Here is a 21,184-nt window from a genome sequence, read left to right as displayed (position 1 = left end):
CCAAGTGGACAGCAGTCATGGATCAGGCAACGTTTCATCCTGCAGTGCGTGAAGTCATTGTGCCTTGGAGGCCAACGCAACCTCAGTTAACAACCACAACAACCAACAGTCGTAATAACACCAGCCGGCAGAGACCGCGGAGACGACTCCAGAACTGTGCCCACCACCCCGGGTCCCCTGGACTGAAACTGAGAACGAGAGCCGGCTCTCTCCTGCCTTCTCATCCTCACTCCCCTCACACAGCTCTGTCTTCAGTGGACAGACGTCCTCCGGGGGAACCCAGGTCACCTCATGCTTGCCCTGTGTCTGGGCACTGGGAGGCCTTTGTCCCTCACCCCAATGCTGTTCTGCAGGCCTCTCAGCCCTGTCACACATCTCCCGGAAATGCTCCTTTGACTTACTCTTGCCTGAAGTGAATTCCATCGCTTTATCCCAGGAGCTTCTTACCACTGTCCCTTTGCAGCTGAATATACTCATTGCCGTCAAGTAAGAACAGACTCATCGCTGACCCTCCAGTAGGTTTTCAGAGGCTTTACATGACACAGGAGAACAACGGCCTTCTTTGCCATGTCCTGCAGGCCAGCTAGTGGATTCAAACCAGGAGAGAGGCACTGCCTTTGAACGGTTAGCAATTCAACTTCCTGTGGATTATAGCACCAGAGCTCCCTTTGTTGTTGTTGTTGTTATTGTCTTTATGTGCCATTGAAAAAAGGCAACCTTTGTCCTTTCCTGAGTCAACCCCACTATCATTGATCCCATTGCCATAGTCACTGTGTCAACCCTTCTCACTCAGTGTCTTCCCCTCCTTTGCTGACCCTCTACCCTTGCAATGATGATGTCCTTCTCCAAGGACTGGTCCCTCTTGGCAACATGACCAAAATAATGAGATGGACCTTCAAAATCCTCGCCTCCAAGGAACAACCTGGTTTAACCATCTCCACGATAGATCTCTTTGTTCTCTCGGTAGTCCATGGTATGTTCATTTCTCCAGTATTACAACTCAAAGGCATCAATCTTTTCTTCTGTCAGCCTTAGTCATTGTCCAGCTCTCTGATGCATAGCGAGTAATTGAGATGACCATGCTTTGGATCGGACACACCTTAGTCTCTAGACTGTTATCATTGCTCTTTAGCACTCTGAAGAGGTCCCTGACAGCAGACTTCCCTAAAGCAATTTGTCTTTTGATTTCCTGACTGCTGGTGCCAAGAGCAAGCCGAAATTGTGAATAATCTCAATCTCATCTCTATCTGTCATGATGCTGCCAATTGGCCCAGTGGTGAGAATCTTTGTCTTCTTGATTTGAGCTTCAATCCATATTGAAGACTGCAGTCCTTGACCTTCTGCAACAAGCACTTCAGGTTCTCCTCAGTTTCCGCAAGCAAAGTCGTGTCAGCTGCATAACGCAGTTTGTTGAGGAGTCTTCCTCCAATCCTGATGCCACATTCCTCCTCTGGAGCACATATGAATAAGGGAGCTATGGTGGGCTAGTGGGTAGAGTTGGCTTGTCAATGTAAAGGCAGGTAGTTCAAGTCCATGAGCTGGTCCACAAGAGAAAGACCAACAGTCTCTCCTGCATCATTTATAGTCTCTGAAAACCTGCCGGAGGGTCTGCAATGTCACAGTTCTGACTCAATGGCACACAACAACATGCATAAATAACGATGTTGTTATTGTTATGTGTCATCAAGTCATAATCAACTTTCAGAGGCAGTAAATTATACAGGAGGAGACGGCCCATGTGTCTCCTGCGGAGCACAGAGTCAAACTACCTACCATTGAGTTAACAGCACAGTTCCCCAGCCCCAGGTCACCAGATCTTCCTATACATAAGACTGTAAAAAAAAAAAAAAATTTAAAAAAAATTGAGAAAGGACACATATTGAGCATTTATCACCACTGTTATATATAATTGACTCATTAAAATAACTTAATGACTTCTGGGTTTAACACAGTCAATCTTCTGGTGTGGTTAAATGTCGCGGAATTCCTGGAAATTGAACAATCAGCTGTCCTAAGCCATCAGGAACAGACTCCGGGTCACTATTGCTCCTGGCCACGCTGCAGCCACACCTCCTGACTCCATCTCTTTCCCAGCACCCTCCTCTCCTCCCGCCCACATAGCCCACCTGGCTAAGCCCCCAGCCTCAAAAAGAAGAGAAGAGAACCTGGCCTCCTGCTGAACAAGGGAGACTGGGAAGACAATGAACATTTCTCAGAATGAGCCACACTAGCTTTGGGGAAACAATTCCACTTGCAAGGGTCTCACACTGATGGGTTCATGGCAGCGCCACATTAAATAAAGGTTTAAACACACAGCTCGGAATTCTGCTGCCTTAGCTGGGATCCAGCTCTGCCCCTCACGGGCTGAAAGGCCTTGAGTAAACAACCCACTCTCTTTGTGCCTTCACCTTCTCATGAAAAGTGAGATTAATAATGCTTCTTGCTTCACGACGCTGTGAAGATTAACTAAGATAATGAGCGAGATGCTGTTAGCAGTCTTAGCAAAGAGGGCCATCTTAACAAATGTTAATTATTATTAATTTTAAATTCATATTGGCTTTTATAAACTCATCTGTGGGCTCTCACTTTTTACATCTAGAAAATAATATGTGTCTAGTATTTGCCTAGGGAGGGAGCTCTGGTGGCCTAGTGGCAAAGAAGCTGCACTGCAATCCCGAAGGCGCATGGTTCAAATCCACTAGATGCTCTGCTGGAGAAAGAGGGGCCATCTCCTTTTGTGCAAATTGGCTCTAATTCAACAGTACACAACAAAAAAAAAGAAAAAAGAAATAAATAAACAGTATTTGATTAGGGAACTCTGGTGGCTTAGCAGTAAAGAGTTGTGCTCCTAACCTCTAGGGAGCCAGTTCAAGTTCAATGGTTGCTCGATGGAGGAAGATGGACAGTCTCCTCCTGGGCAATTTACTGACTCTGAAAAGCCACTCGAGAGTCAGGTATAGGTCTGTTCCAACTTGACGGTACACAACAAAAGTAGTATTTGCTCCCAGAGGTACACGGTTCAAATCCACCAGATGCTCTGCTGAAGAAGGAGGAACAATCGCCTCCTGTACCAGTCAGATCTGATTTCACGGTACACACATGAAGAAAAGAAAAAAAGAGTAGTATTTGCATAAGGAGCTCTGATGATTTAGTGGCAAGGAGTTGTGCTGCAAACCCAAAGGCAGTCAGTTCAAATCCACCAGCTGCCTCCTGGGAGAAAGATGGGCAATCTCCTCCAATGAGACCTACAGCATTGAAAGCTTCTTGGGGTGTCAAGTATGATGAGTCAGCTCCGACTTGACGGCACCTACCAGAAATGAGTACATGTGTGCTTCTAGGGTTCTAAAAGTTTTCATGTGCACATCCTGATGCGAGCATCTCAGTGACCTGACAGATACTAATTGTATGATTATCATCATTGACTTTTTTTTTTACAATCCCTCCCCCAGGTCCACTCCACCATCCAGCCTTCGCTCTGGACTCCTGTCATGACAAAAATACTTAATCACATATCCCTTTTAAACAGTTTTCTCCCTTATCTGTTTCTTTTTTTTTTTTCCTTATCTGTTTCTATGCAGTATACATTACTGAATCCATCTTTCTCAGTCTCTCCCAAACCCCAAGGTTCATCCTGTTTTACAACAGTGACACCATGCAGTATTTGTCCTTTTGTGACTGAGATACTTCACTCAGCATAATGTCCTCCAGGGTAACCCATTTTGAATACTATTGCATGAGTTCCTTGTTTTTCAATGCAGCGTAGTATTCCATTGTGTGAATATACCACAGCTTCTCTATCCATTCGTTTGCTGATGGGCACTTAGGTTGTTTCCAACTCCTTGCTATTGTGAACAAAGCCGCGATAAACATGGGGAGGATGTGCATATATCTGCTAAGATGTCATCATTATCAATTTGTGTCATCTGTTTGATGAGCAGAGGAGAAAACTCAGAGAAGAAATGAGGAGCCATAGCTTCCACTCACGTCGTTTTATGAAGCTCTTTCCAGCCTTTGTGGTCCCTGGATGGTGCAAACAATTAGCAAATGTGGCTGATAGCCAAGGCTTGCGAGGTTCAAGTCCACCCAGCAGCATCTCAGAACACAAACCTGGGATTGAAATCAACCATTGAAAACCCCACGGAGCACAGTATTTCTGGAACAGATCAGCCATGAAGCTGAACAACTGAACCAAAATGAATTGTTTTTTTCATAGTCCTAAAACAGTAGGGGTTGGAAGAACTAGTGGTGGATATGAACATCTTGACTTGGGTTTCTTATCCCCAGGTGGTTTCAACGGGACTATCTTTATACATAATTCTAGCAATAAGTATTTAATGTGTAAAAGGATCAGGGCATCATAGGCAAATTCAAAGAATCTGATTTTCATTGGCTGCACAATGAAGAACTGTCCCCATCAACAACATCCATTATAATAACTCAATCTCTTGGTAAAGACATAGTCTCCCACACTGCTGTACATACTTCCATTAATCACCAGATCTGGTATTTGTTGCAAAAGTTGTGGGGTTTATTAAGGAAATATGTTGAGGGATGGCAGGAGAAGGTAAGGATATCACACAGTTGAAGTCTAGCAATGCAAACAAGCCTCTGGTTTCCTCAATGATCCAGCAAGCCTCGTCTCATAGCAGTCCCAAGTCAGCCCTTTTGGCTTCATCTCCAGGTTCCAGGCAAGTATGCCTCCCCACATTCTCTATTCAGTCTCTTTAGCTCTCCCTCTTATGTTGGTCCCACAGCTGTTGATGACATAGGAGACACAGATCAAGGATGAATCATATATCTACAGTTGAGCCCCAGCAGGGGCTAAGGCAATGGATAGGAAAGCCATCTTTTCAAAGTTCTGGTCATTCCAGAAAACCCATAGCACAGGAGAGAAAGCAGTTTGTATTCTGTGGCCACTCGTAGACTGCATTGAAGAAAATGAGAATGATCTGTTTGCCTTCCCCCAGTGAAGAGAGGATGTGACAATGGCCTGCTTGCCTCACATTCTACAGGGAGAAATTAGAATCTGCCCATCTTGATCTGAAGAGGAAGTTCACTACACAGACTTTCTCCTTGCAGTTGCATGCCGTCAGACTGGTTTTTCACAAGGAAATACGGCATGATCATATGGACAAATAGCAGCAAATTGGATCGTTCCTGGCTTGAGGAGCTGGTGGGAAAATTAGTACTTTAGAACATTACTGGAAGGAGTTATACTTTCTCTGTCTCCTTGGAGGGCAAGTTGGCCACCACTCACCAAAATCATAGATGTATACCTTTAACTCAGCAGTCCCCAGGAATTTAGATGAAGAAACACTCCTTCGTGTGGAAACTGATGGATGGACAAGGTTTTTGTCACTATTATTATACTATGCCTTTGAGCTGTGGTGTTGGAGAAAAGTATTGAATATACCATGGACTGCTAGGAGAACAATCAGGTTTGTCCTGGAGAAGGTGAAATCAGACTGCTTCTTAGAGGCAAGGATTCTGACGCTGCATCTGACATACTCTGGACATGTTGCAAGGAGGGACCAGCATTTGGAGAGGGACGTCATGCTTGGGAGGTTGGAAGGACAGTGCAAGAGAGGAAAACCCTCAATGAGATGGATTGATTCAGTGACTGGGGTACTGGGGGATGGTGTGTCGGAGACAGAAAGATTGGCACAGGATAGAGCAGGGTTTAGGACTCTTGTACATAGGATCATTATGCGTCACAGGCAACTCGACGGCACATAACAACAACAATAGCAAAATAGTCTAAATACCCATCAGCAGGGAACTTCTAAATAAAATGTACTTTCAGACAAGGCAGGACTATAGAATTTGCTAAACATATTGGCATAGATGTTTATATATTTGATCATGTCTAAGATAAAGTGTTAAAATGAGGGGAAATTATTAGAAATATTTGTTTGTCAATGTAATAATACTTCTGGAAACAGAAGTGGGCAGTTAGATGGCAGGAAGGAAAAGAAACATTCTACTATATCTCCTTTGAGGTGTCTTCTAAATATTACTACATATGTTTGCATGATACAGTCAGAAGAAGCAACTGTTGTGCACTAGTCGGTAAGGGGGCCTACAGAAAAAGAGGGACTTAGCATCAGACAGGTTTGCCTCCCCACCTGATTTTACTGAGATCTGACTTTTCACAGCAGCAGGTTGGAGCGAGCCACAAGGCCCAGACCCAGGAAGAGAAGCTGGCGGCCGGCCTCAGGGTGGATTTACACAACACTTCCTGCCAAGTCCAGAGCCTTCAAGCCGAGACGGAATCCTTGCAGGCCCTGGTGAGTGGGGCCAGGAAGTGTCCTGGTGTCTCTGTTCTCCATTGTAACTCTCTGCTTTTGCGTCCTGACCATACAAATCATCATTTGCAATGCACCTCTATTTCCTCATGAGTTTTGAGGCCTCAGTTGCACTTCTCTCTCCCTGTTCACCTCCAACTCTCTCAATTTGTCGTCTGCAGGTGGTTTTCTTGGACATCCTTGTAGGATGGTGGTCAGGCAGTATGTGGGCTTCTTACACGGCATATGGTCAGGTCAGGCCTCACCTCGTAAGAACCAGGATTGAAAGTTCCTGAGTTTTTTGTTGGTTTTTATTTTTTAAATGTATTTTTCATTTCAATGAAAATGTACAGAGACTATGGATTTCCATTCATTCATTGTTGTACTTTTCTCCCTTTTCAACCCTCCCCCCAGTACACTACCCTCTTGGAAAAGTAAAAGAAAAATTCTTTAATTGTTTTACAATCCCTCTCCCCAGGTCCGCTCCACTATGCAGCCTTCGCTCTGGACTCCTGTCATGACAAAAATACCTAAAAACATATCCCTTTTAAAGAGCTTTCTCCCTCATCTGTTTCAATACAATATACATTATTTAACTCATATTTCTCAGTCTCCCCCTAACCCTTATGTCAGTCCCGTTTTACAACAGTGTCACTATGCAGTATTTGTCCTTTCATGACTGAGATATTTCACTCAACATAATGTCCTCCAGGGTCACTCATTTTTAATAATATTGCATGAGTTCCTTGTTTTTCCTGAGTTTTTTTTTTAATTTTAATAATTTTCATGAACATTTACAGAGATTTTGGATTTCATTCATTCATTGTTGCACTTTTCTCCCTGCCCAGCCCTCCCCCCGGCCCCCCCACCCTGAGTTTTCTTATACAACATTCTATTGGGCAAAGGATGACCAACAACAGAAGAGAAATAAACTTCACCTCTTGCTGGAGCTAAGGGCAAGATCACATTGAGGGAAAGTATGTGAGATGGAACTGGTGTAAACTTCTCTGGAAATCAGAGCTGTCATAGGGTTAGAAGGGAAGTTATTTCCCTAAGTCATTGAGGTAATTAATTAGATTATGTATTTCAAGCCCCTGGCATAGAGCCTGGAATAGGGTCAGCATTCTGTAAGGTCGCATAGGGTCAGCATTCTGTGAGGTCGCCAAGGAAGGACAGAACCCAATGCAGGTCGAGAAAGACAGTTCATTGAGGAGAAACTGCCAGGCTGGCTCTAGAGACTAGCTGCTCCTTAAAAATAGAGTGGGTTTTTATATTGTCTTACAAGGAAATTGGGAGTTAGGGTGTTGGCAGCTGCTTGGTACACAATAAGGAAGCAGGGAGTTGTGGGTAGTTATTCCTGGGGAAGGGGTGGGGGGTGAAATAGTTTGGCGGCTCTGACAGAGATAGACAGAACTGTAGCTGCTGCTTTGATCATTACTGTGGCTGTTTTGGGGAAAGGGAGGGAGAGCAGATCCACAGTTCATTCAATAAGCGGTGTCATTTTTTATTCATTTATTATAGTTATCTAGGGGAAGACCCTCAATGACATGGCTTGATACAGTGACCGAAGCAATGGACTCAAGGATATTAGAAATTATGAGAATGACACAGGAATAGGATAGAGTTCAGAACTTCTTGTTTGTAGGGTCACTGTGAGTCATATTTGATTTGATGACACCTAACAACAACCACCACCTGCAAACAACTATGTTATTTTTATTGTTGCTGTTGTAAGGTGCCATCAAGTCACTTGCAACTCATAGCAACCCTATGTACAACAGCCCTATATCCTGCTTTGTCCTGTGCTAATCTTTTTGTCTCTGACACATCTACCCCCATTTCCGCAGTCACTGAATCAATCCATCTCACTGAGGGTCTTCCTGTCTTGTGCTGTCCCTCCACCCTCCCAAGCATGACGTCCCTCTCCAAGGACTGATCCTGCCTTGCAACATGTCCAAAGTATGTCAGATGAAGCTTCAGAATCCTTGCCTCCAAGGAGTAGTCTGGTTTCACCCTCTCTAGGATGAACCTGCTTGTTCTTCTAGTTGTCCATGGAATATTCAAAACTCTTCTCCAGCACCACAGCACAAAGGCATCAATTCTCTTTCTATATAGCTATACTATCCGCATTGTTGTTGTTATGTGATTGTTGAGCCAGAAGTGATTCATAACTGACCCCTCCAGTGGGTTTTCAGAGGCAGTGGACAGCACGAGAGGAGACTGCCCATCCTATTGTGGATATCTGCGTGTAATATGTAAGTATCATTACAAAACTAGTAATCAAAAATTGGCATCTTTAGCCCTCGGTCACCTCACTAAAATTCCACGTTGCATAGTTCTATTGGAACAACCACAGCAAAGATCCACACTCCAAGCAGAAGATTTAGGAGGAGTGGTTTACAGCCGTTAAGTACTTAGGGCTCTTAGCCCTGACAGTGAAAGGAGCAGCCCAGGCTGAACCATAATAGGTAACAAACACTGCTACAGAACTCACAGAGCCATGCCTTTTCTCCCCAGTCAGAGAAAGCCGTGCCCACAGAAGACACTATAGCTTCTATAACCCCTGCAGAAGAACTGGCAAGGCCTTCAGCCCTCTTTTCCAACAAGGCACCATTTATACTGGCAGCTGAACACAAATAATAGTGTTTGAGGCCTACTGAGGTCTGTGTTCAGTCAATTCAAATCAAGAACATAACTCAAGGCCAGAAATCACAGAAGGTCACTATTTTTTTTTCCTTTCTGGAGGGTTTGTGCCATTCAAGGAAGTCCCTTCAGAGCTCAGGGGTTTGAAGAATAAGTGTGCCTCTGTGGTATTAGTATGCACGCACTGGTACTACCCGTGTCCTCAGTGGGCCTAGTTAGATGACCAGTAGCAGCGGCCTGAGCTGAGTCATTCCAGTTTAAGCATCTCTGTGAAAATCAGGCTTCTCCCTTTTCTGGCAAAATATCACCCACTTAGACATTGGTGGGAAAACAAGGCTCCGGGAATTGAAGAGGTAGCAATTGAAATGTTTAAACAAACAGATGCAAAGCCAGAGGTGCTCACAGATCTGAGGCAAGCAATCCAGACGGCTGCACCATCAACACACTGGAAGACAGCCACATTTGTGCTCATCCCAAAGAAAGGCGATCCGACAGAATGTGAAGACGATAAAACAGTATCGTTACTATCCTAAAGGCACACAGTTCAAATCCATCAAATGCTCTGCTGGAGAAGGAAGGGCAGTCTCCTCTTGTGCCAGTCGGATCTGATTCAACAGGACACAAAAGTAAAATAAATACATTTTTTAGAAAACCAAATACATTATCACTACTATCAGACACAAGGAATATTTTGCTGAAGTATTGAATGTACCATGGACTGCCAAGAAAACAAACAGATTCATCCTAGAGAGGGTTAAACCAGGCTACTCCTTGGAGGCAAGGATTCTGGGGCTTTGTCTGACATACTTTGGGCATGTTGCGAGGAGGGACAGGTCCTTGGAGAGGGACATCATGCTTGGGAGGGTAGAGAGACAGCGCAGGAGGAGAAGACCCTCTATGAGGTGGATTGATTCAGTGACTGGGGTAATCGGGATGGGAGTGTCAGAGACAGTGCGATTAGCACAGGATAGAGCAGGGTTTAGGGCTGTTGTACATAGGGTCGCTATGAGTCGCAAACGACTCGACAGCACATAACAACAACAATTCAAAATCATTACAATAGTCCACCCACAGGGAACTAGGAGAAATTCAGAGTTCAGAAAAGGGCATAGAATGAGGGCTATCACTGCTAATATCAAATGGATTCAGGTGGAAAGTAGAGAAAACCAGAAAGATGTTTGGTTGTGTTTTCTTGACCATGTAAAGGCCTGACTAGAATGCCTCATGCCTAGGAGGTCGATGTTCACACACTGCATTTTATTTTTCACAATTTTTAGTTTTACCAACATTTAATCTACGTGCATTCCATGTTCCAATTACTAAAGGGTGTTTGCCATTATTTTTCCTCATTTCAACAAACTTTCCAACCAATACTGTAGCTATCCTCATTCCTCTACTGTTCATAGGGTTTTCAGAGGCCTGTTATTTTAGGGAGTAGATGGCAAATCCTACTTCTTAGTCTGTCTTAATCTATGCCTGGAAATTTGGGTGACAGTGGTCTGGCCAACAGATTGGAAGAGGTCCATATCTTCCCATTCTCAAGAAAGGTGATCCAACAGAATGTGGAAGCTATAGAACAATATCATTAATAACATATGCAGGTAAAATATTGCTGAAGATCATTCAAAACCAGCCAGAAGAGTGCATGGATAAAGAACTGCCAGAAGTCCAAGCAGGATTTAGAAGAGGTCGTAGATATCACTGCTGATGTCTGATGCATCTTGGCTGAAAGTAAGGAATACCAGAAGAATATCTATTTTTGCTTTATTGAATATGCAAAGGCATTTGACTGTGAGGATCATAACCAGTTATGGCTAACACTGAGAAGAATGGGAGTCCCAGAGCATGCACTTGTGGCTCATGCAAAACCTGTACGTAGACCAGAAAGCTGTTGTTCCAACAGAGCAAAGAAATACTACTACATGGTTTAAAATTAAGAAGGGAGTATGTCAGCATTGTATTCTGTCTTCATTAATCCCTATTTAATCTGTAGGGTGAGGAAATTATTTGAAAAGCTGAACTCTATGAAGAAGAATGTGGGTGAGTTCTGGTGGCCTAGTGACAAGAAGCTGCACTGCAGTCCCAGAGGTGTGCTGTTCAAATCCACCAGATGCTCTGCTGGAGAAGGAGGAACAATCTCCTCCTGTACTAGTCAGGTCTGATCTGACGGCATGCACGCGCGCGATCACACACACACACACACACACACAATAATAATAATAAAAATTTTTAAAAAAGAACAAAAATGTGGTATCAGGATTGGAGGGAGACTCATCAATCACCTACATTATGCAGATGATACCATCTTGCTTGCTGAAAATGAGGAGGACTTGAAGCACCTGTTTCAGAAGATCAATGAATGCAGCCTTTGGTATGGATTGCATCTCAACATCAAGAAAACAAAGACTCTTACCACTGGCATGATAGGCAACATCATGATGGAGGGCGAAGAGATTGCAACTGTCAACAACATCATCTTACTTGAATCCACAATCAACACCCTTGGTACGAGCTGTCAGGAAATCAGGAGACATAGTGCACTGGGAAAGTGTGCAGTCAGGGACCTCTGCAAATTATTGAGTAGTCATGATGTCAGTTTGAGGAGTAAGGTGCATCTGATTCAGGCCATGGTCTTTCCAATCACTTGCTATGCATCTGAGGCCTGGACAATGAATAAGGATGACAGAAGAACAATTAATGCTTTTGAGCTGTGGTGTTGGAGAAGAACGCTGAATATCCCACAGACCACCAAAAGAACAAACAAATATGTCTTGGAGAAAGTGCGCCCATAGAATTCTTTGGAGGCCAAGATGATAAAAGTTCACCTCACATACTTTGGGCATGTTGCTAGGAGGGTCTGTTCCTTGGAGAGGGGCATGATGCTCAGAAAGGTAGAGGGTCAGCAAAAGAGAGGAAGACCCTCAACCAGGTAGATTGACACAGTGACTATTGCAATGGGTTCGAGTGTGTCAGGAAGTGTGAGGATGGCACAGGTCAGGACAAGGTTTGGATCTGTTGTTCATGAGGTTGTTATGGATAATACTCAACTCAATAGCACCTAACAACAACAACACCAAAGGCATTCAACTATGTGTACAAAAGCAAACTTGGTATAGTCAAGCAAAGAAGTAATGGATTCTTTGTATTCTTTCAACTCAGCTCTCATTGTTTTCCAGTTAGAACTGTGTTGGGTTTTCAGAGTCTATCAATGTCTTGGGAGAAGACTGTACATTTTTCTCCCATGGAGTTATTGGTGGATTTGAACAGACAGAGAGACAGTGTGGTTAGGTTAGTGATACAACTTCCAGTAGACCACTAGGGGTTGAGGTGAAAGAATGCATAAATGATAATTCCAGAACACTTTTATAGGATTTATACATAGATCAAGAGGTAGTCCAGAGAACAGAGTAAGAGTATATTAGGTATTTTAAAATCAGGAAAGGTGTGCCTCATGGTCAGATCTTTTCACCACACTTACTCAATCTATATACCAAGGAAATAATCAAAGAAGCTGAACTATATGAAGAAGAATTTAGCATCAGGATTAGAAGAAGAATCATTAGCAACATACAATATACAGACAACACTTTGCTTGTGGAAAGTGAGAAGGACTTGAAGCACTTACTGATTGACATCAAAGATCTATACATAAACATAAAGAAAATAAAATCTCTACCACTAGACCAAGAAGTAGTATCATGCTAAATGAGAAAACGTTGAAGTTGTTAAGAATTTCATGTCCCTGACTCTACACTTAATACTCATGGAAGAAACTGTCAAGAAATCTAAAGACATACTGCTTTGAGCAAATCTATTGACAAAAAAAATAATTGAAAATGTTAAAAATCAAATATATAATTTAAAGGCTAAAGCGTGGAGCTAATAGTCAAATGCATGTGAAAGCTGAACACCGAACAAGGAAGACAGAAAAATGAGTGCATTTGAGTTACAGTGTTAGACAAGAAGAGAATAGATATTGCAAAGATGGGGCAGGGGGAATGATGTATTAGTAATCAATCATTCAAGGTGTGGTTTACCAGAGGCTGCAGAATAAAGAGCAACTCTGTCTTGGAAAAAGTACAGCTACAGTGCTCCTTAGTAGTGAGTAGGGGAGACTTTTTCCTCATGTACTTTGGTCATCAAGAGGGACTATTCCCCTTCCGCCGCGGCAGCCATAGACGTGCAGCAGCCATGGCTGTGCGCTACCCTGTGGCCGTGGGCCTCAACAAGGGCCGCAAAGTCACCAAGAACGTGAGCCAGCCGAGGCACAGCCGCCGCCACAGGCGCCTCACCAAGCACACCACGTTCGTGTGGGACACGATTCAGGAGGTGTGTGGCTTTGCGCCCTACAAGCGAGCGACGCGCCATGGAGCTGCTCAAGGTCTCCAAGGACAAGCGGGCCCTCAAGTTCATCAAGAAAAGGGTGGGGACACACATCTGCGTCAAGAGGAAGCGAGAAGAACTCAGCAACGTCCTGGCCACCATGAGGAAGGCAGCTGCCAAGAAGGACTGAGTGCGCCCCACTGTCCCCCAAAGCCCATCTGATGTAATAAAGTGTAACCAACAGTCAAAAAAAAAGAGGGACTATTCCCTGGAGAAAGACATCATGCTTGGTAGAAGGTCAGTAAAAGAGAGGAAGAACTTCAGTGGAAGGCAGGGACCCAGACGCTGGAACAATGGGCTCTCACATGGCGCTGATTTTGAGGATAGAACAGGATGAAGCAGTGAGTCATTTCATTGTTCATAGGCCCCATGAGTCACAACCAACACAACAGCACATGACAAAGGTGAAGGAAATGGACTTGGACTTTCAGGATGGGAAATAAGAGATACAAAGTCTCTCTCTGATGGGGATTTCCATGAACTCCCTTTGGCCACAAGTCCTGCGTCATGAAGGAAAGGTCATCGAGAAGGTAGGGCAAAAACTGTAGATGGTCAAGCCAACCAAGAATCTGCAAAGGGTTTTTCCAAATCATAGATATTAGCTGGGAGTGTTTGTGCAGAAGATCAGAGATTACGGCCTTCAATGTGGGCTACATCTTTATATCAAGAAAACAAAATTCCTCACCACAAGGTCAATAGGCAACATCATGACAGATGGAGAAAGATTGAAATAATCAACAATTACCGCCTTTCTTGGATCCGTAATCAACCTTGGTACTGCTGTAAAGAAATCAAAAGGCATGTTGTTTTGAGGAAAATTTGTTGTTAGGGACTTCTCAGGGACTCTGTAGGGACTCTGTAGAGTGAGGAGGTCAGTTTAAGGACTAAAGTGTACCTGATCCAAGTCATGGCCTTATCAATTGCTTGCTATGCATCTGAAATTTGGACAATGAAAGAAGAATTGATGCCCTTGTGTTGTAGTGTTGAAGAAGAGTACTGGATATCACATCAACTGCCAAGAGAACAAACAAGGACCCTGTCTTGGAGAAGTGAAAACAGGGTGCTTCTTGGAAGCAAGGATGATGAAACTTTATCTCACATACTTTGGGCATGTTGTCAGGAGGGACCAGTCTTTGGAGAAGGACGTCAAGCTTGGGAGGTCAATGAAAAAGAGGAAGACCTTCCACAAGATAGACTGACATGGAGATTGTAACAATGGCCTCAAGTGTGTCAGAGGTGGTGAATGGGGCAGGATAGGGCAGGCTTCTGTTTACAGAGGCTATGGGTTGTAGTTGACTTGACAGTGGCACATAACAACAACATAGTAACAACCTGAGCATGACATCAATAACCACCAACAGCGTGAAATGTCTTCAGAAACAATGGAAGGAAGCCCAGGGAGTTGGAACAAATGTTTCTCAAAGTCTAGGTGACCATTTCTGTATTTGGCATGACCAGTCAAACACCAGTGGCAAGAAATTGCAAACTGTGCTGCAATCCCAAAGGCACGTGGTTTGAATCCACGAGCTGCTCCATGGGAAGAGAATGGACAATCTCCTCCTGTGCAATTAACTGCCTCTGAAAACCGGCTGGAGGATCAGCTAAGGGCTGGTTCCCACTCAAAGGTAAACAACAAACTAGAGCTTGGCCCAAGTTTACGTCCTCATATTTTTGTCTCCTGTAAATATACCAAGAATGGGGACCTGATTCAACACCTCTCATAGCTCAAGGGATTTAAGACATTTTAAACAAGAGAGCATATGAACTCTTCTTAAAGCAGCCGAGATCCAAGGTGGAGTCCTTGGCCAAGAGTCTTCAAGATACGCTCATTAACCACAGCGGTCACAGGATGTGAGAAAGCTCCTCGTGGGTGGTGCCGTGAGCAAAGTTGTGTAAGACCTGCCTCCCTCCAGGGTAGGATGATAGTATTTGTTACTTTACATTAAAAAGCCAGCTGCTGAATTACAGATGTTCCATCATTATAACTATAAATAAATAAAAATGTGAAGCAAAGATGCATGGTAAAAAGAGGAAAATGCCAAGATCTAAATGATGGAAGTTAGATCAGTGATTATGTTTTTATATTCTCTCTTTTCAAAACTTTCTACTAGGGGGTAATAATACTTTTTAGAAATCATTTTTGAAGTTTAACGGGTTGCGGGTTTTTTTGTTTGTTTTTTGGTGGGTTTTTTTTTCTTTTTTACTTTAAAGGGAAGAAAATGTTTTTAAAGAGAGAAAAAATGTATTAGCATTCAAAGTTGCAGGGAATGTTAAGATGCAAAGAAACATAAGACACTGAAGGCCTGTGGAAAAGGGAGATATCACTGTCATAGGTAATTATAAGGTAAATGCTTTTATTCGGTTCATCCTGTATGAATCAACTACTTATCTATGCCAGCCCTTGTCTCAGACACTAAGGTTAAGACCCCTTCCCTCAAGGAGCTCACCAGCTGAAGTCTCTCTTAATACACAGTCTTAGGCAAACCCTATCTTAGATCTTAAAGGAAGGTTTCTGGAAAAAGTAGCCCCTGAACTTGTCATTCAAAATATGTAGCAATGAGTCAGATGGAGACGTTAGAAGGGATGGAAGAAGACAATTCAGGGGCAGTGAACAATATGAACCCAACACTGTGAATGACCAGAAATGGTGATAGTTACCGTGAGGTGGGAGCGAAGACAGGTCCTGGGGCTGATTCTGTGTGCTGTATTAGGGACCTTGGGGAGCTGCTGATGGAGCCTGAGGAGGAGATACAAGGCTAGAAATTGACTCTTAGTGAAGTACTATGGTTACTGTGTGCATAACACAGCAGCAGGAAGATAGAGACAGGGAGAGAGATGAGTTAGGAGGCCACTATGTTATTCAAAGGAGAGGGCATCTGTGAGTAGACCTGGGCCATGACGGCTGGAGAGGAGGAGACGGGGGAATGTGAAGACATCTCAGGATATGTAAAGACAAATAGGTAATGATGACAGAACTTACAGAGAAAGGGTGAGCGGTAGTCACAGATTCTTCTTTCCCCCAGTTCTAGCTCGTGTTAGTTCTCCAGCTGAAGTACGGGAGGGTCAACAGGTTCAGAAGGAAGCGAGGAGCTGGCTCGATTTTGGACATCTATGAGATGTTCATGGGATGTTCAATAAATTCAGTAGAAGGTCTACCATTCGAGAGAAGAAGTCTGTGCTGAGGAGTAACTGGCATAGATTCAACCATTCAAATCGTGTTGTTGGTGTTATTAGTTGCTATGGAGTCAATTGTGACTCATTGTGACATGAACATGATCTGAGCTCTGCCTTATTCTGTGTCATCCTCACCAGCCCTCGTATACTCAATCCCATTGCTATGGTCATTGTGTCAATTTTGTTAAGGGTCTTCCTCTCTTTTGCTGATCCTCCACCTTTAAAAAAAAATTTTTATTATTAATTTCAATGAAAATTTACAGAGACTTTGGATTTCCATTCATTCACTATTGTACTTTTCTTCCCACCCAACCCTCCCCTCTAGTACACTACCCTCTTGGAAAAATAAAAGAAAAATTCTTTCATTGTTTTACAATCCTCCCCCCAGGTCCATTGCACTATGCAGGCTTCGCTCTGTACTCCTGTCATGACAAAAATACCTAATCATATATCCCTTTTAAACAATTTTCTCCCTCATCTGTTTCAATGCAGTATACATTATGGAACCCATCTTTCTCAGTCTCTCCCCAACCCCAAGGTCAGTCCTGTTTTACAACAGTGGCACCATGCAGTATTTGTCCTTTTATGACTGAGAAACTTCACTCAGCATAATGTCCTCAGGGTCACCCGTTTTGAATAATATTGCATGAGTTCCTTGTTTTTCAATGCAGTGTGGTATTCCATTGTGTGGATATACCACAGCTTCTCTATCCATTCGTTTGTTGATGGGCATGTAGGTTGTTTCCAACTCCTTGCTATTGTGAACAAAGCTGTGATAAACATGGGTGTGCAGATCCTCCACCTTTCCAAGCATGATGTTCCTTTCCAAGGATTGACCTCTCCTAACTACATGTCTGAAATGTATGAGATGAAGTGTCATCCGTGCCTGTAAGGAGCACCTTGCCTGCACTTTCTCCAAAACATGTTTGTTTGTTTGTTTGTTTGTTTGTTTGTTTTGGCGGGCCAGGGGATATTCTGTATTCTTACAATTCAAAGACATTGATTCTTCTTCTGTCATTCTTAGTCATTGTCCAACTTTCAGGTGTAGAGGATGTGATTGAAAAGACCACAGCTTGCATCAGGGGCACCTTAGTCCCTAAACTGACATCATTGCTCCTCAGCACCTTAGAGAGTATGGCAGAAACCCAAATCGGGCCCAGTGAAAAGCAAGGATTCCGGAGAGCTGTAATAGCAGGCAGTGGGAAGCCCCACAGTGAAGGGGCCACAGGAAAAGAGAAGCAGCAAAGATGGCCATTCAAGTACTTAAAGATAATTTGTCATCATAGGAATAAAGGCCCTAGATGTTCAGTCCAAGTGTGGGGCCTCTGGGGAGTGCCTGAGGCAACAGTAGGTTGTATGTGGGTGATGAATGAGACCGTAGAAGTGAAAAAGAGAGTCCCTCCTGGGTGTGGGTCTCTCTCTCTCTCTCTCTCTCTCTCTGTGTATCCAAATCATTTGCAAAAAAGCCCCAGAGGCAGCCTCAGAAAGCAAGATTTCTTTGACAAACCACCTACAAACTGCCTCTTTTTAACTTGCTACCCCACCCAGGCTCCTTTCTCTTCTTTCCTTTCCTCCCCACCGTTCCTCCCACCATCACAGGGATTGCTGAATCAGGACAACCGGGGTCTAGTCTCCTATGGACTCAATTCATTGCCATTGAGTCGGAGGTGACTCATAGCTGACCGTAGAGCGGGTTTTCGAGGCTGTAAATCACTAGGGAGGAGATTGCTCATCTTTCTCCTACGGAGCCCCGGGTGGATTCGAACCTGTGGGTTTGCAGTGCAGCTCCCTAAGGGCTATCCTCGCGCACCAAACAGCCTAACACGGACCCCATCACCACCCCTAACTGTGTCGGTCCCTGTGCTGGGTGGAAGGATGGTGGCCAGGCCAGTGCCATGCGCCCCACCTGCGATGCACACACTCACTGGGCATGGTTAGAGCGGGTGCCTCTTGGGGATTTCGCCCTCGTTTTTGCTCTTTCGTAGAAGAGAGGCCTGGAGAACACCTTGCATGACGCCAGGCACTGGCACGACATCGAGCTGCAGAACCTGGGTTCCGTGGTGCGCAGGCTGGAGGCCGAGCTCCGGGACCTCCACGCGGAGGCCGAGCAGCGGCAGGAGGAGCGCGCGCAGCTGCTGGCGCACAAGGGCCGGCTGCAGAGGGAAGTGGAGGCCTACCACGGCCTGCTGGACCGCGAGGAGGCCCGGTACTGCCCCTTCTTCTCCCGTCACAGTGGGAGCGCATCCTCGGCGCTTTAACCACTCGGTTTTGAAGCTCCATCAATCTCACATACAGTGGGCGCATGGCCAGGAGGGACCAGTCCTTGGAGAAGGGCATCATGCTTGGAAGGGTGGAGGGCGAGCGCAGGACAGAAAGAGCCTGGATGAGATGGATTGACACAGTGACAGTGGCAACGGGGGCAGGTGTGTCAGAGACATTTAAGTTGGCTCAGAAAAGGTCAGGGTTCAAAAAAGAAAAAAAAAAGGTCAGGGTTCAGAACCATGGTGCATAAGTCCACTATGAGGCTTGGTCAACTCAGGGCATCTAACAATAACAATAGCGAGCCCTGGTGGTCAAGTAGCAAGAAGCTGCACTGAAGTCTGGAAGGCACAGGGTTCCAATCCACCAGCTGCTTTATGGGGAAGGGATGGGCCATCTCCTTCTGTGCGATTAACTGCCTCTGAAAACCCACCAGAGGGTCACCTATGGGTCAGTTCTGACTCGATGGCACAGCGGGAGCAGCAAGGGGGTGAGTAGCAAGTGGGCTGGCAAACACAAAGTCAACTACAATCATACACATTTCTTTTATAAGCAGACACCCAGAGTTTATAGTTTGTTTTCCTTTTTTTAATGGGTAATGATTCCTATATTACAAGAAGGGCCCAGTCCTTGGAGAGAGACAATATGCTTGGGAGGCTGAAGGGACAGCACAAGAGAGGAAGCCCTTCGATGAGATGGATTGATTCAGTCACTGGGGCAATGGGAGTAGGTGTGTCAGAGACAATAACGTTGGCACAGGATAGAGCAGAGTTTGGGGCTCTTGTACAAAGGGTCACTAGGAGTCACAACAACTCGATGGCACATAGCAACTCAACAACAAATGATGCCCAGAGTCTCTGCCTCAATGTTGGGGGTTAATTTCCTTACCACCTCTTTCCAGAAATCCAAGCCTTTCTTTCTTTCATGGTAATCTGAATATTCCTACACAGGAATACTTCTGCACACATTGAATAAGACTCGTGCTAGAGGTGATCAGAAAGCCCCACCCCTCACAATTCAAAGGGAGCTCTGGTGGCCTAACGGTTAAAAGCCACACTACCAAGCCACAGGCATGCGATTCGAGTCTTCCAGCTGCACCACAGGAGAAAGATGGGCAGTTGTCTCCTGGACAATTTTCTGCCTCTGAAAACCCTCTGAAGGAGCAGCAGTGAGTCAAGGCCCAGAGGGAAGGCTTTGTGGAGAGACAAGGCAGAACTGGGCTGAACCTGGCCCCTCTCTGCTGCCCTATGACTTCGGTGCAGAGGTAACATCAGAGATTCCAAAATACAACAGAAAACACATCATCTGCCTCCTTTCCAACTAACTTTTTACTGGATTGATTTCTGTTAGTGATAAAAACCAGATGTTGCAACAGCGCTGAGTTTGTCAGATGCCTGTGACCATCTGAATAAATACGAGGTCCTTTTAAAGAAACAGGAAGCCGCGTGTTAGGCTGAGTTTGCTTCAAGGACCCAAGCACTCCAGTGAGTGGATGTCTGTCTGCTGTGTGCCAACACAGCCCTGGGTTTCTATTCTCTTCATTTCTCCCTCAAACCCTGCCAGGATCGTACCTTTCCCCCATTTTACAGATGAGACAAACAAAGTCTAGTGAGCATAAATCTTTGCCCAAGGTTAACACAACTCATCACCATGAAGCAGGAGTGAAACCCAAAACTACCTCATTCTAATGGTCAGGTGAACTTGAACCTTCCCAAGTCCCGTGTTCCCACGGCGAGGTAGGGGTTTTCTCCGTCCACGGCGTCTCGTCTCTGACTCGTCTGTGTTTCTTTTCAGCTAAGGGACAGACATCCTCCTTTTGCAATGCTGCCTTCCTCGCCCGGTGGCCCGTGAGGTGGCCTGAGGATCTTCACCTGGAACTTCAGTCCTTGCCCGATACTCTCACTGATTCACCGTTCGCTTTACAAAGCAAAGCAGAGCTTTCGGGGAACGGAGAGAGCCCTTTAGCCTCTGTTTAAGTAGCCTGTAGTCTGAGCGACCGCCCTGCCTTTCTCCAAATAAATGCTTTGGTGCAGCTTTCCAACGACTCAGCTTGTGCGCCTGGTGGATCCTCGCTGGATCTCACTCCCCTTTGGCTGGCCTTTGCTGGAAAACTTGAGCGTGACGACATCTGCCTCACCAGCCCAGGGTCAGCTGCCTTTGGCTGGTCACCATAAATGTGCAGCTTGGGCAAGAGTTATTTACGCTGGTGGCATCGGGCCATAATTTGAGGCAAAAATAACGACACTCTTGCTGGGGAATGGGCGAGCGTGGTGCTTTTCTGCACACAGCGTGATTACAGGCGTCCTAGGGCCTTCAGACCTCTTAAATATACCCAACATGTGTTTTTATCTATGTACACACACGGACTTGTGATTTGCAGAGCACTCCACAGTGAGCTTGAAAGGAAACTTCGGTTTAAGTCCACGCGGCGTTAATAGGTT

The 21,184-nt window shown here is 44.8% G+C and overlaps 1 protein-coding gene across 1 annotated transcript in view; it reads left to right on the top strand.

The window, feature by feature from the left end:
- BFSP2 (beaded filament structural protein 2, phakinin) overlaps window positions 1–18,742 on the top strand; it is a 59,655-nt gene extending 40,913 nt beyond the window's left edge. Inside the window, exons 5-6 of the mRNA XM_006883424.1 lie at window positions 6,156–6,287; window positions 18,470–18,742. Of these exons, the coding sequence (XP_006883486.1) occupies window positions 6,156–6,287; window positions 18,470–18,742 (405 nt within the window). The remainder of the gene's footprint in view (window positions 1–6,155; window positions 6,288–18,469) is intronic.
- Window positions 18,743–21,184: the final 2,442 nt, after the last annotated feature.

Source organism: Elephantulus edwardii, unplaced genomic scaffold (genome assembly GCF_000299155.1).
Source record: "Elephantulus edwardii isolate Elephantulus edwardi_28Jun2011 unplaced genomic scaffold, EleEdw1.0 scaffold00027, whole genome shotgun sequence".
NCBI classification, from domain to species: Eukaryota; Metazoa; Chordata; class Mammalia; order Macroscelidea; family Macroscelididae; genus Elephantulus; species Elephantulus edwardii.
The sequence above is the reverse complement of the archived record's forward strand: the minus strand, read 5'-3'. Positions and strand labels throughout refer to the sequence as shown.